This window comes from Macaca thibetana, chromosome 1, assembly GCF_024542745.1.
Source record: "Macaca thibetana thibetana isolate TM-01 chromosome 1, ASM2454274v1, whole genome shotgun sequence".
In the NCBI taxonomy this organism is placed as follows: Eukaryota; Metazoa; Chordata; class Mammalia; order Primates; family Cercopithecidae; genus Macaca; species Macaca thibetana.
The window spans coordinates 131,849,421-131,864,024 of NC_065578.1; the positions used below are offsets into that span (position 1 = coordinate 131,849,421).

General features: G+C 37.7%; 2 protein-coding genes across 2 annotated transcripts in view; one reads left to right on the top strand and one right to left on the bottom strand.

Annotated features, from left to right (window-relative positions):
* LOC126935658 (sodium/potassium-transporting ATPase subunit alpha-2) overlaps nucleotides 1–14,604 on the top strand; it is a 907,274-nt gene that overhangs the window by 13,857 nt on the left and 878,813 nt on the right. The gene's annotated exons all lie outside the window — the stretch shown is intronic.
* LOC126936373 (olfactory receptor 10J1-like) lies at nucleotides 9,010–10,079 on the bottom strand. The gene is given in 2 exon segments (XM_050759134.1): nucleotides 9,010–9,236; nucleotides 9,239–10,079. Coding segments are annotated over 2 exon segments (930 nt in total). The 5' UTR covers nucleotides 9,942–10,079.

Sequence of the window (14,604 nt, forward strand, 5' to 3'; positions counted from 1 at the left end):
TGCAAAGCATACACAAGTATCAAAAGCTGAACTGGTCAAGTAGAAGAAAGGATATCAGAGATTGAAGATCAACTTACTGAAATAAGGTTTGAAGCCAATATTAGAGAAAAAAAAGAATGAAAATGAATGGACAAAGCCTCCAAGAAATACAGAACTATGTAAAAAGACCCAGCCTATAATTGATTGGTGTACCTGAAAGTGACGGGGAGAATGGAACCAAGTTAGAAAACATACTTCAGGATATTATCCAGGAGAACTTCCCCAATCAAGCAAGATGGGCCAACATTCAAATTCAGGAAATACAGAGAACACTACCAAGATACTCCTCAATAATTGCAACCCCAATACACATAATTGTCAGATTCTCCAAGGTTGAAACAAAGGAAAAAATGTTAAGGGCAGCCAGAGAGAAAGGTAAGGTTACCTATAAAGGGAAGCCCATCAGACTGACAGCAGATCTATCTACAGAAACCCTACAAGCCAGAAGAGAGTGGGGACCAATATTCAACATTCTTAAAGAAAAGAATTTTCAATCCAGAATTTTATATCCAGCAAAAGCTTCATAAGTGAAGGAGAAGTAAAATCCTTTCTAGACAAGCAAATGTTGAGGGATTTTGTCACCACCAGGCCTGCATTACAAGAGCTCCTGAAGGAAGCACTAAATATGGAAAGGAAAAACTGTACCAGCCACTGCAAAAACACCAAAATATAAAGACCAATGACACTGTGAAGTAATTAGGTTTGAAGCCAATTTGAACTAATGTTCAAAATAACCAGCTAGCATGATGATGACAGGATCAGATCCACACATAACAATATTAACCTTAAATGTAAATGGTCTAAATACCCCAACTAAAAGACACAGACTGGCAAACTGGATAAAAAGTCAAGACCCATTGGTTGGGAGACTGATCTCATGTGCAAAGACACACATAGGCTCAAAATAAAGGGATGGAGGAATATTTACCAAGCAAATGGAAAGAAAAAAAAAAGCAGAGGTTGCAATGCTAGTTTCTGATAAAACAGACTTTAAACCAACAAAGATCAAAAGAGACAAAGAGGGGCATTAAGTAATGGTAAAGGGATCAATGCAAAAAGAAGAGCTAACTATCCTAAATATATATGCACTCAATACAGGAGCACCCAGATTCATAAAGCAAGTTCTTAGAGACCTACAAAAAGATTTAGATGTTCACACAATAATAATGGGAGACTTTAACACCCCACTGTCAATATTAGATCAATGAGACAGAAAATTAACACAGATATTCAGCAAATTAACATGCCTCAGCAAGTGCAAGAGAACTGAAATCATAACAGACAGTCCCTCAGACCACAGTGAGATCAAATTAGAATTCAGAATTAAGAAACACTCCCACAAGGGTGCAACTACATGGAAAATGAACTACCTGCTCCTGAATGACTACTGGGTACATAACAAAGTTAAGGCACAACTAAAGAAGTTCTTTGAAATCAATGAGGACAAAGAGACAATGTATTAGAATCTCTGGGACACAGCTAAAGCACTGGGAAATTTATAGCACTAAATGCCCACAACAGAAAGCTGGAAAGATCTAAAATCGACACCCTAATGTCACAATGAAAAAAAATAGAGAAGCAAGAGATAACAAATTCAAAAGCTAGCATAAGACAAGAAATAACTAAGATCAGAGTAGAAGTGAAGGAGATAGGGACATGAAAAGCCCTTCAAAAAAATCAATGAATCCAGTAGCTGGTTCTTTGAAAAAATGAAAAAATAGAATGCTAGTTAGACTAAAAAAGAAGAAAAGAGAGGAGAACCAAATAGACAAAATAAAAAATGATAAAGGGGCTATCACCACTGATTCCACAGAAATACAAAATGCCATCAGAGAATACTATAAACACCTCTAAGCAAATAAACTAGAAAACATAGAAGAAATGCATAAATTTCTGGACACATACACCTTCCCAAGACTAAACCAGGAAGAATTCTTATCCCTGAATAGACCAATAACAAGTTCTGAAATTGAGGCAGTAATTAATAGTCTACCAACCAGAAAAAGCCCAGGGCCAGATGGATTCACAGCCAAATCCTACCGAAGGTACAAATAGGAGCTGGTACTATTTCTTCTGAAACTATTCCAAACCACAGAAAAAGAAGGACTCTTCCCTAACTCATTTTATGAGGCCAGCGTCATCCTGATACCAAAACCTGGCAGAGACACGACGACAACAACAACAACAACAACAACAACAACAAAACCAGGAAATTTCAGGCCAATATCCTAGATGAGCATTGATGTGAAAATCCTCAATAAAATACTGGTAAACCAAATCTAACAGCACATCAAACAGTTTATCCACCATGAACAAGTTGGCTTCATCCCTGGGATGCAAAGCTGGTTCAACATATGAATATCAATAAATGTAGTCCATCACGTAAATAGAACCAATGACAAAAACCACATGAATATCTCAATAGATGCAGAAAAGGCCTTCAATAAAATTCAACGTCCCTTAATGCTAAAAACTCTCAACAAACTAGGTATAGATGGAGCATATCTTAAAATAATAAGAGCTACTTATGATAAACCCATAGCCAATATCGTATTGAATGGGCAAAAGCAATTTTCCCTTTGAAAATTGTCATACAACAAGGATGCCCTCTCTCACCACTCCTATTGAACATAATATTGGAAATTCTGGCCAGGGCAATCAGGCAAGAGAAAGAAATAAAGCATATTCAAATAGGAAGACAGAAAGTCAAATTGGCTGTGTTTGCAGATGACATGATTGTATATTTAGAAAACCCCATTGTCTCAGTCCAAAAACTCCATAAGCTGATAAGCAACTTCAGCAAAGTCTCAAGATACAAAATCAATGTGCAAAAAATCACAAGCATTCCTGTACACCAACAACAGACAAGCAGAGAGCCAAATCATGAGTAAGCTCCCATTCACAATTGCGACAAAGAGAATAAAATACCTAGGAATACAACTTACAAGGGACACGAAGGACCTCCTCAAGGAGAACTACAAACCACTGCTAAAAGAAATAAGAGAGGACACTAACAAATGGAAAAGCATTCCTTGCTCATGGATAGAATCAATATCATGAAAATGGCCATACTGCCCAAAGTAATTTATATATTACATGCTATTCCCATCAATCTACCAGTGAACTTTCTTCACAGAATTAGAAAAAACTACTACAAATTTCATATGTAACCAAAAAAGAGCCCGTATAGCCAAGACAATCCTAAGCAAAAAGAACGAAGGTGGAGGCATCACGCTACCTGTCTCCAAACTGTACTACAAGGCTACAGTAACCTAAACAGCATAGTACTGGTACCAAAACAGACACATGGACAAATGGAACTGAACAGAGACCTCAGAAATAACACCACACATTTACAACCATCTGATCTTCAGCAAACCTGAAAAAAAAAACAACAAACAATAAGGAAGGGATTCCAAATTTAATAAATGGTGCTGGGAAAATTGGCTAGCCATATGCAGAAAATTGAAAATGGACCCCTTCCTTTCACCTTATACAAAAATTAACTCAAGATGGATTAAAGACTTAAATGTAAAACCCAAAACCATAAAAATCCTAGAAGAAAACCTAGGCAATACCATTCAGGACATAGGCGGGGCAAAGACTTCATGGCTAAAACACCAAAAACAATTGCAACAAAAGCCAGAATTGACAAGTGGTACCTAATCAACCTAAAGAGCTTCTGCACAGCAAAAGGAACTGTCATCAGAGTGAAGAGACAACCTACAGAAGGGAGGAAATTTTTTGCATTTGACAAAGGTCTAATATCCAGAATCTACAAAGAACTTAAACAAATTTACAAGAAAAAATCCAACAACCCCATCAAAAAGTGGGTAAAGGATATGAACAGACACTTCTCAAAAGAAGGCATTAATGTGGCCAACAAACATATGAAAAAAAGCTCATTGCCACTGGTCGTCAGAGAAATGCAAATCAAAACCACAATGAGATACCATCTCATGCCAGTTAGAATGGCAATTATTAAAAAGTCAGGAAACAAAAGATGCTGGTGAGGCTGTGGACAAATAGGAAAGCTTTTTACACTGTTGGTGGGAGTGTAAATTAGCTCAACCATTGTGGAAGACAGTGTGGTGAACCAGAAATACCATTTGACCCAGCAATCCCATTACTGGGTATATACCCAAAGGATTATAAATCATTCTACTATAAAGACACATGCACACGTATGTTTATTGTGCCACTGTTCACAATAGCAAAGACTTGGAACCAACCCAAATATCCATCAATGATAGCCTGGGTAAAGAAAATGTGGCACATATACACCATGGACTACTATGCAGCGATAAAAAGAATGAGTTCATGTCCTTTGTAGGGACGTGGATGAAGCTGGAAACCACCATTCTCAGCAAACTACCACAGGAACAGAAGGCCAAACACTGCATATTCTCACTCATAAGTGGGAGTTGGACAATGAGAAAACATGGACACAGAGAGGGGAACATCACACAAAAGGGCCTGTTGGGGGGTGGGATGCAAGGGGATGGAGAGCATTAGGACAAATATCTAATGCATGGAGGGCTTAAAACCTAGATGACGGGTTGATAGGTGCAGCAAAGTACCATGGCACATGTATACCTGTGTAACAAACCTGCATGTTCTGCACATGTATTCCAGAACTTAAAGTAAAATTAAAAAAAAAAAAAAAAAAAAAAGAATTGAGTCAGACCACACCCAAGGGGAAGAAAACTATTTTTTGACGTATTTTTAGAACCACCACAGATGCTGATAAATAAGGATATGCCTCACATAAGGAACTCTTAGGGCTGGAGAAAGGAGAACTGGCTTTGCTTGTATGGAAATGTTATTACCTCTCAACTGAGGAAATAAGAGATATGCGGTATTGGCTGGAAAAGAGAATTTGTTACAGCGGGTGGGGCAATATGTTTCTGATCTTTCTCAAGTGCTTCGTCTGGATAACATGAGAGAAAATATGAAATCTAAAAAGTAGGTTGGAGTTTAAATCAGAGAACCAGTTTCTACCAAACTGAATTGAATAATCTTTGTGAAATTGCTGAACTTTGATCCTCAGTGTCTCCATCCACACAGTGGGAATGAAAACAACATCCATTTAGCAAAGAGTTCTCATGAAGATTGGGTGAGATCAATTAAAGGCAATATGTACTTTGTGATGTGTACATGTTATAACATTATTTTTTATTAGCCATAAAAAGCCTTAACGTTTCAGTACCATTTTTTTTTCCTTTTTATTACTGCCACTAAGGACAACTTCATCTTCTCAAGTTTGAGACACCATTTCTTTATAGCATTACTATCAGTAATGAGTTTTTCAAAATCTCACTTTCTGGCTAAGCATGCTATTTTGCTCCAGGTTTGTATACTGACAAGCTTACAAATCACAAGCAGGTAGATAATTAGATCACAGGGTACAAATGCATGGTTTACCTTTCCATCCTCCTAGTTCCTGTTGTACTGACTAAAGTTCTCCCTCTCTTTCTCTCTCTCTCTTTATTAAAGTGTGTCATCTCTTCCTAGCTTCCTCTCCTTAAGTGCTCTGTTAACTATTTTTCATCCAGGGTGAGCATTCTAAAAAAGGCCTGTCTCTAAGGAAATAGAAATTCATGCTGTTTTTCCATTTCCTGCAATGAAGCAAAACTAACTCAATTCAAGACTGCATAGTGCTTCTAGGTTTTGTCTCCCTTAATTCAGTTAGTCATTTTTCTCTAATTTATTTTCTAGACCATAGTGTTTGTTAAATTTGCTTTCCTAAGCAAGAAAAAAATAGTTGATTTTACAATGATTAAACCTTTCTCTTCTCTTATGGATCTTAAGAGGAAATAAGTAAATGAGAAGTAATTCTATGATCCTAGTGTTGTGGGGGCAGGTAAACAAACAGTGGAAAACCGGTACTGCCTGAATTGGCATACTCGAGCACATGGAATGGAGAAGAAGGCAAGGATACTATCATGGTCTGGGCCATGTGGTTTGCACACTATTCTATTCCTCAGACTTTGCACTGACCACAAGTGTTGGTTCATCATTGCCAAGCCAGGGATCAAGATGAGCCATTAAAAGTCTGTCTAACTTCAGGCACAGCTGTGCCATGGGAGAATCTCAGAATCTGATCAGTGGTGGGAGAATGGAATACTACCCATGACACTCAATGAGTTAGGTATGTTTCGTTTTCTGTGACTGGTGTTTGCTATTTTATCCTGATCAAATCTTCAAGTAAGATGGAACTGGGAGTTGATACAGAACATCTTTAACTTATCCTTCTAAGAGGACAAGTGGACCAAAATACGACTTTTTAACACTGGTATTTTGCTTACACAAAATATTGGCATAATGCATTTACAGGCACTTTGCAAACTCTAGCATGCTAACCACTCTGTTAGGAGCCAGCCTAAGGTCCACAGTGACAGCAAATCCGAGTTCACTAAATTTTTTTACATTATCTTTTCCCCCACAGACATGTGAGGGAAGGCATTTATTTTCCCTCAAGAATCAGTTACAGTCTATGTGTCCCTGTCCGCAAGGTGAAGAAGGCCCTGCAGAACTTCACGCTGTGCCTGAAAACCTTCACAGACTTCACCTGCCCGTCCAGCCTCTTCTACGGCACTCGGTCCCGGGACAATGAGCTGCTTCTCCTTGTCAACAAAACGGGAATGTATCTGCTGTACATTGGAAATGCCGTGGTCACTTTCAACGCTCCCACTCCCTGCCCTCGATCTCCTTGTGCTCCAACCCATGTTAGTGTGAGCTGGGAGTTTGCCTCTGGAATTGCTCTGGGTAAATGGGAAGCTGGTGGGAAGGAAGAGTGTATGGAAGGGGTTCTCTGTGAGGGCAGAGGCTAAGATAATCCTGGGACGAGAGCAGGATTCCTTTGGGGGACATTTTGATGAAAATCAATCCTTTGTTGGGCAGATATGGGATGTGTTTTTGTGGGATCATGTGCTCCCTCTAAAGGAGATGTGTGACTCCTGTTACAGTGGCAGACTCCTTAATCCACACACCCTGACTCATGATGATAATGGATATGTGGTAACTAAGCCCAAGGTGTAGGCTTAAGTCTCATTCTCTTTGGTCATGATTTGTGTTTTATGATAATCACATACTCTTCGAAATTAAATGCATTGATTTTGTTTTCTGTTTCTGGCTCTGTTACGATAGTGTAAATTATACTTTAAAAAGACAAGGGATAAGTAGGATTTCAATATACATTATTTATTGTCGCAAAAATTATTTTGGGTGAATTGCACCATAATTTTCTGCAGTGCCAAACTACAGGAACTCAGGGGAACACACTACTTTCAGTACTGGGCACCAATCTTACAGAGCCCTGTACCACTGTGGGAGGTCCTATGGGGTTCTGTGCACTCACATTCAGCAATCTATAAAACTGATGTTACTACGGGGAGAGGCTTTCAGAAGTGGGATAATGTAGTGAGCAGGAACCCCAAAGAGGGAGTCTCAAAAGGGGTTTTCACAGGAGCAGGGTTGTGAGGGTATTTCCTTGGTACTCACTGCAGAAAGGACTCAGAGGTGTCCCCGGAAAACACCTAGATAAAGGCAAAGATAAGCTGCCCTGGAGGTTTCTCATTATACCCACTCGGCTTGCTCTCCTGCAGGTAGTGCTCTGAAGGAGCAAATCTTTTACTGTTTCAGGCAATGTTTCATAAACATGAAGGTTTCCCTTCTTGGGCCTTCCACCCTTAGGGATTCCCAGGTCCTTTGTTTTACAGGCACTTTCAATGCATTTTCAATGGGGACACTTGGACAGTTTTGGTAGGTGACAGATACAGTTTGATTCTTTTTTCATCGGCCCTTTATGGACCAGAAGGCATATGGCAAGTTCTGTCTTTTTTTTTTTCTCCAGGCCAAATAATTCTAAAATCTTAATCCTTTTCACAGATCAAAATAACTTTTTCCTTTAGAAGGCAATAAACTCCCAGACTCTTGTTTAGAACTGTATTTAAACTTAGAGTTTAAACTAGGTACCTAACTATACACAGAAAATAAGTTCATCCATGTAGAAATGACAAGGGTAAAGGCAAGGCATATATTGCCTTGTAGCATGGATTTCCATGAAAAGGGTAAAGGCAAGGCATGGACTTCCATGTAGAAATGAAAAGGGTAAAGGCAAGGCGTGGATCAGATTATGTTCTATACAGAGAAGAATGAAAATCATGGGCTAATTTCCAGATCTAAGTCAGCAAGAGTTAGCTGGAAGGTGATAAAAATAAACTCAATTACAAAAAAATCCTCAGATATCAGATATCCCTATACTTGTGAATTCAGTATAGCATGTGTTACTCCCACAGAAAGCATATATAAGCGCAGCAAAATTCAGAGGCTGGATGTGACCATGTTGCTTACTAGTAACAGAGGCTCACCGACGAAGTAATTCTAATGTGAACCTCAACAAAATTGGAAAACAATTTCATGGGTCTCCAAGGCAGATGAGAATATTTAAAGCCTATAATATTTTTTCTGGAATGTCAAGATCTGCTACTGTTGTCAATGCTCAAAGTAGAAAGTGATGATAAGTGGGAAAGTGGTTTCGACCGTGTTTTGAACACATCCTGTGCACCAACTATGTCCTCTTTAAAGTTTTAGAGCTCAATATCTACATGACATTTAGGTTGACCTGTCAACCTAGTACTTCAAATAGGTGTTATGCAACCACCCTCTTTTCTGCTTTCAACAAACTGATAGCAATCAGCTACTCCTTGCTTGCAATTCCCTACAGCTTTGCACCTGTGAGCAGCAACTGACCACTCCCCTGGTGGTAACCTGTGCAGTTAGTAGAAGGTATAGGAGAATGATGGTGAAAACAAAGTCAAATCATGGGGACTCTTGGTTTCTTAATGCCGCATTACCACCAAATTTCACAACTCTCTTTGGCTAGAGGATGAATAATAGGATTCAATTTTCATGAGCTTACAAAAATACCCAGGCTATGATTGACTATATGTCAAACTGACAAGGATTCTAGGCAAAAGGTTTTTTGCCAATAGCACGGTGAAGGGCATTCTTGACCTCCTTGTTCCTCAAAGTGTACACAACAGGATTAAGTAGTGGATTAAAGACGGTGTATGTCACGGAAATTAGCTGGTCCTGATCCCTGGTGTTCTCTGACTTGGGCTTGAGGTAGGCAATGGAGGCACAGCCATAGTGGATGATGACCACAGTGAGGTGGGAGGCACAAGTTGCAAAGCCTTTTTCCGGCCCTCAGGAGAGGTGACCTTGAGGATGGTAGAGATGATGAGGATGTAGGAGATGAAGACCAAACCCAGGGGCACCACAATAACCAGGGAACTAACAACAAAATTAATTAGGTCATGTACAGTGGTATCAACACAGGAAAGTTTCATAACTGGGCGCATATCACAGAAATAATGGGCCACCTCTTTATCACAAAAAGGCAGCCTGAACACAGATGAAATCTGAACTATGGCCATGAGCAGCCCAACGCTGCAGGCCCCACATACCTGCTGGGCACACATTTTCTTGTTCATGATGATCTTGTACCTCAAAGGGTTACAGATGGCCACATAGCGATCATATCCCATGGCTGTGAGCAGAAAGCAGTTGTTGATGGCCAAGGTAATAAAAAAAAACATCTGGGTGGCACAGCCAGCCAAAGAGATAGGTTTGCTTCGACTTAAGAGACTGGAGAGCATCCATGGTACAATGACTAACGTGTAGACAGTCTCTGAAGTGGAAAGCACACTAAGAAAGAAGTACATGGGGGTGTGAAGGTGACGATCAATGCTGATAATTGTCACAATTATGGCATTGCCAGCCAGGGTTAACAGATACAAGGTAAGAAATACCACAAAGAGGGTGAGCTTGTGTTCATGAAAGCGGGAGAAACCCTGGAAAACAAACTCCCTTACCACTGTGTGGTTCTCTCTCTTCATTGGATAAATAAATGGATCGAAAATAGAGACTTAGGTCAATCAGTCAGAAGACATCAGTGCCCAATGCTTTCAGCAGGTGAATCCTCTAAGAAGATAATAAGGATTCTGTTCGTGGACAGATGCCAAGTTATTGGGGATGACTGTTCACCTATAGATATAGATAGAAAAACACAATAAGAAAACAATTTCATGCATGGCAGTGAGTCTATAAATATATAATATAAATATAAATGTATACATTAAATATAAATATATATTATATATAATAAATATATATTATTAAATATAAATATATATACATGTACACACACACACATATATACACGACTAAATAGGGATGAAAAAAATGGAAGAAAAGACACCTGGGATAAGTTTGAAAAAGATTTCCTAGTGACCTAGCACGTAAGTGTTAGAGAAAAACTAGGCTAAAGAAATAGGAAATGCATAGTTAAATTTGAAAGGAATTTTCTTTTAGATTACAGTTTCAGATTTTGTTTACCTGAAACAAATTTTTCAACCTCTTCCACTTTGTTTAAACCACAGTTTCGATTGTCTCTTTAAAGATCTTTCTTTCTGGGTTGCCAAACAAGACAATGCTCTCTGCTCCAACGTAACATAAGTGTTTACTTTCTCCCTGTTGCTCTTGTCTGCATGTTTCACGAACTCTTTTCACAAGTCATCAAACAGCTTCAAACCTGACTGTCCCCCCACATTTTTTTAGAACAAGAGATGTTCCTCTCTTTTTTCAGTGCTTGACTTGAGTCTCCTCCTCCTCAGAAAGTCTTTTCAGGACTAAATACAACCTGTCAGTCCAATTCCCCGTAGTGTTGCTAAGTGTTTCCCAGTAGCTTGTTTCCGTGGACTTTGTTTATTTCTATGCATTTTCTACCTTGTACTTAGATGAGAATTTTCCCAGGTACTCTGCCTCACTAGAGTAAACTGTCTTTTACAATTTCTTCAGAATTTTAAACTTTAGAGAAATCAGTTTACACGTTTCTCTCTCTGTCCCCTATTTGGGGAGTTATTGGTCATCAAAAAGCTCTCATTTTCAAAAAGAGTATAACAATAATAAATAGTTCCTATGGCACTTTTAGTTTATAGAGTTTTTACATGTATTATGTAACGTCATAATAATCCTGTGTTTTAAGTAATTATTATCCCTCTCTTGGCAAGACACCCAGGGTTAGATGATTGCAAAAATTAACTCCATCTTTTAATTCTAAGACTAGTGTGATCTGCCCTATACCACAAGTGCCTAAGCAGCATCATAATCACAAAATAAATGAGAAAGAAGATACTTTTTGTTGTTTTTATGGAAAACAATTAATGCATTTCCCTTGTTCTGAGAATGAGATTACACTAGGAAAAAAAATGAAAAACTGGAGAATCTTAGAATGTTTCCTCTAGATAAATAAATATTATTATATCAGTGACAATCCATGTCCGTTCTTCTTGGCTTGATATTTTCACTTCCAATTTTTATTTTAAGGAAATAATCAGAGATACATATTAGGATGTATATCTAAAGACATTTTTATATTATTTATTGGTGAAGTCTAGAAGCAATGTAAATGAATAAAGGAATAATTGAATTAATTATAAAATATCCATCTGATCAGAATTATGCAGCCATTAAGAATCTACAAAGTGCTGACCTGAAAAAATACACTACATAAGTAGATTGATTGATTGACTGATTGAGAAATAAATTATAGACTACAAGTTTGTAAAAATAAAAAGAACCAGAAAAGAGAAGAAAGGGCAAGAAAGGAAAAACATTCAATGGCACACATGCCATTAAAAAAGTAAATATAACAAAATGCTAAAATTATATTTTTCGAGTAGTATATGGAGAATCTATCATCTATATATCAATCTATCTAATATCTTCTCTATTACAAATAATATAAATATTTTTAATACATACTGATATATTATGAAACTAATATTTAATGAAATATTTAAACATTAAATATTAATGGAAAATTAATAATAAACCATATTGTAAGAAAGGATTAATGCTGACTATTAATTACTACAGTGGGATGAAAGTACTTGAGTGAAGCAAATTTTGGAGTTTTCTTAGTAAAGATTTTGAAGAACCAAAAAATATTTAATAGTTTCAAAATACTGAGAAAAATATGAAGCAAAATATGTGTTAATTTTCCTTGACGATGTAGAAATGGGCCAGTTCTTAACCATTCTTATGTAACTGTAAATGCATTACTGAGCAAGATAAACGTCAAATGTCTACGTAACTAGAAAGTCAATCCTACCTACACTAAGGAGAATGAAAAAAACAGGTGACAGAAGAGAAAAGTTTGCACTAAGCTTGTGCATTCCTGCAATTGCAACTCCTTTCTCATCATCCTCTTAGGAAAACAATGACTCACCAAGATAGCAAAGGTCCCCATGAGTGATAACACTAGATTAGTAGATCATGATAGCCGAAACAAAATGCCAACTTCCTTCTGTGGAATCCTGGTCACTGAGAAAAACAGCATTTTGCAACACTTTCTGTTCCCTTGTATTTTGGATTGTTAGCTAAAAATATCTCTCTACCCCTAAAAAATTTTTTTTAAATGTTCTTCTAGAGAAATCATTTTCTGCCTAGACCTGACAATGAATTCTGGGCCAGAGGTTAAAATTATTCATTTCATTTTTCAAGTCTTTCCAATTGGAAGCAAGCTGGAAAAGCCCAGGTGCTTCGTAGTTTTCAGTCCTTTAAATATAACTGAATCATAGGACCTTAGTGTTAGGTGGTAATTTTAAAAGCACAGCATTTCTCATGAACAGCCCCTCAAATTCTGCTTCAGTGCTTCCAATGATTGGAAATTCATTACCTTGTAAATAAGCATTTCCCTTCTTCTTTTTTTTTTTTTTTTTAAATTAAAAAAAAAAAAAAAGATACAAACTCTTCTTGAAAAATAAAACCAGGCTTTTTAAATTATAAAAGTGCTCATAGGGGAAAAAACGTGGGTACAGAAGGATATAAATGGACAAGTTCATTTTCTCCTCTACATTTTCTTGGCCAGAGGTAAAGATGATTCATGGGGTTTTGTTGTTGGTATTGCTGTTTATTTCTGTCCAGAAATATTTTATGTACAATCATGCATATTTTCATATCATTTCAATTTTACGCAAATGGAATTAGGCAGTACATACCAATTCACAACTAGGTTTTTCCATATATTATATCTTGACTACTCTCCATAATAGTATCGTGATCTATCTCACTCTATTTCCAATGGTGCATACTATTTCATTATATGGATTAATATAGCTGTACTATCATCAATTCTATTTTTGATTGACTTTAATTCTTAGAAAATATTAATTCCTATCAACTTGATATTTATCTTCTTGCAACTTACCACCTCCCGCATCATTCCACTTTCTATTTTCTCTTCAATATGATAGTATTTCAAATATTTGAAGATCATTATTTTGTCTTTGCTAAATTTCATGTCATTCAATCCATTACCACAGTAAGACAAGCATGAAGAAATATAATATTAATGGACATGAGATTCAATATAACGAATCAAATACTGAAAACCATACAGGAAAAATAGTAAGATTTTGAAAAATGCACATGGTATTTCATTTTCATTTACTTCCACTAATGGCACTCACTGTTTCTGACCTCGGCAATAGAAAGGAGAAGGAAGCACTTTCCAGATAGTGATCTTTAAAAGGCATGAAAGGACTGAGTCTACTCAGAGCAAGCAGGTGAACAAACCTTGTATTCAAGAGGCATTTACAAGGGAAGCAAAAATACACAAAATGGGAAAAATCCAGTTCTCTGTAATATCAAAGAGAGCCTCAAATTGTTGCTGTGTTCCTTGAGGCTGGGGGCATTGGCTCATTTGGCCTGAGAATTGGCCCGGGGGAATAATACAGTCTCTTAAACTGCAGATTTCAAGAGCTGTGTATATTTATTTTCCCCAAGGAAAGGAGAATCCCTCTGCCCCAAGTCTCCTGAGGCTATCCTTTTGAGAACTCCTCCAGGCTACTAAGAGGTAAGGAAGATAGAACCTGAAGGCTGGTCTCAAGAGTTTCATTAGAAATGTGGGTCGCTGAGGAAGGAGATGTTTTCATTTGCCTACTGACTGTTGGGGATTGTTGGAGTGTAGAAACTAATACTGCACTGAGTTTTAATAAAGTAAACCACGTGAATACTGGGTAAGTGTACAAAGGGAGGACATGAAATTTCAGTTTCTCAGTGTTGGATAGCAGTTAGCTTCCTGAAACTTATTTATATAAATAAGATCAGGGTAATCAAAAGGTTATAGGGGCTGGGACAGCTCTCGTCCCACTTCAGCCTACAGCAAATTTCCTTGAGTCTCACTGACATACATCTCAGCCCTGCTTTTCCATTTAGGGAGATCCATCACCCACACCACACTGGGAAAGGGCAGAAGACACTGTGCTCCCTTTGGTTCATTCTCTGATCCTGCTGGAGGGAGAATGAAACAGCCATGAACTTCCAATAAGTTTAATTTCTGGCTCAGCACATCCTTCTCCATTCATACAGTCTCTGCACCCATGGGAGATGTTTGAGTAACGTTTCAGCCACTCTGTAAAAGGGGATTGCCACAAGAGCCTTCAACCCAAACTAATAATTTTTTTTATTCTGAATTGGCCCTGTTTTCTCTCTGAT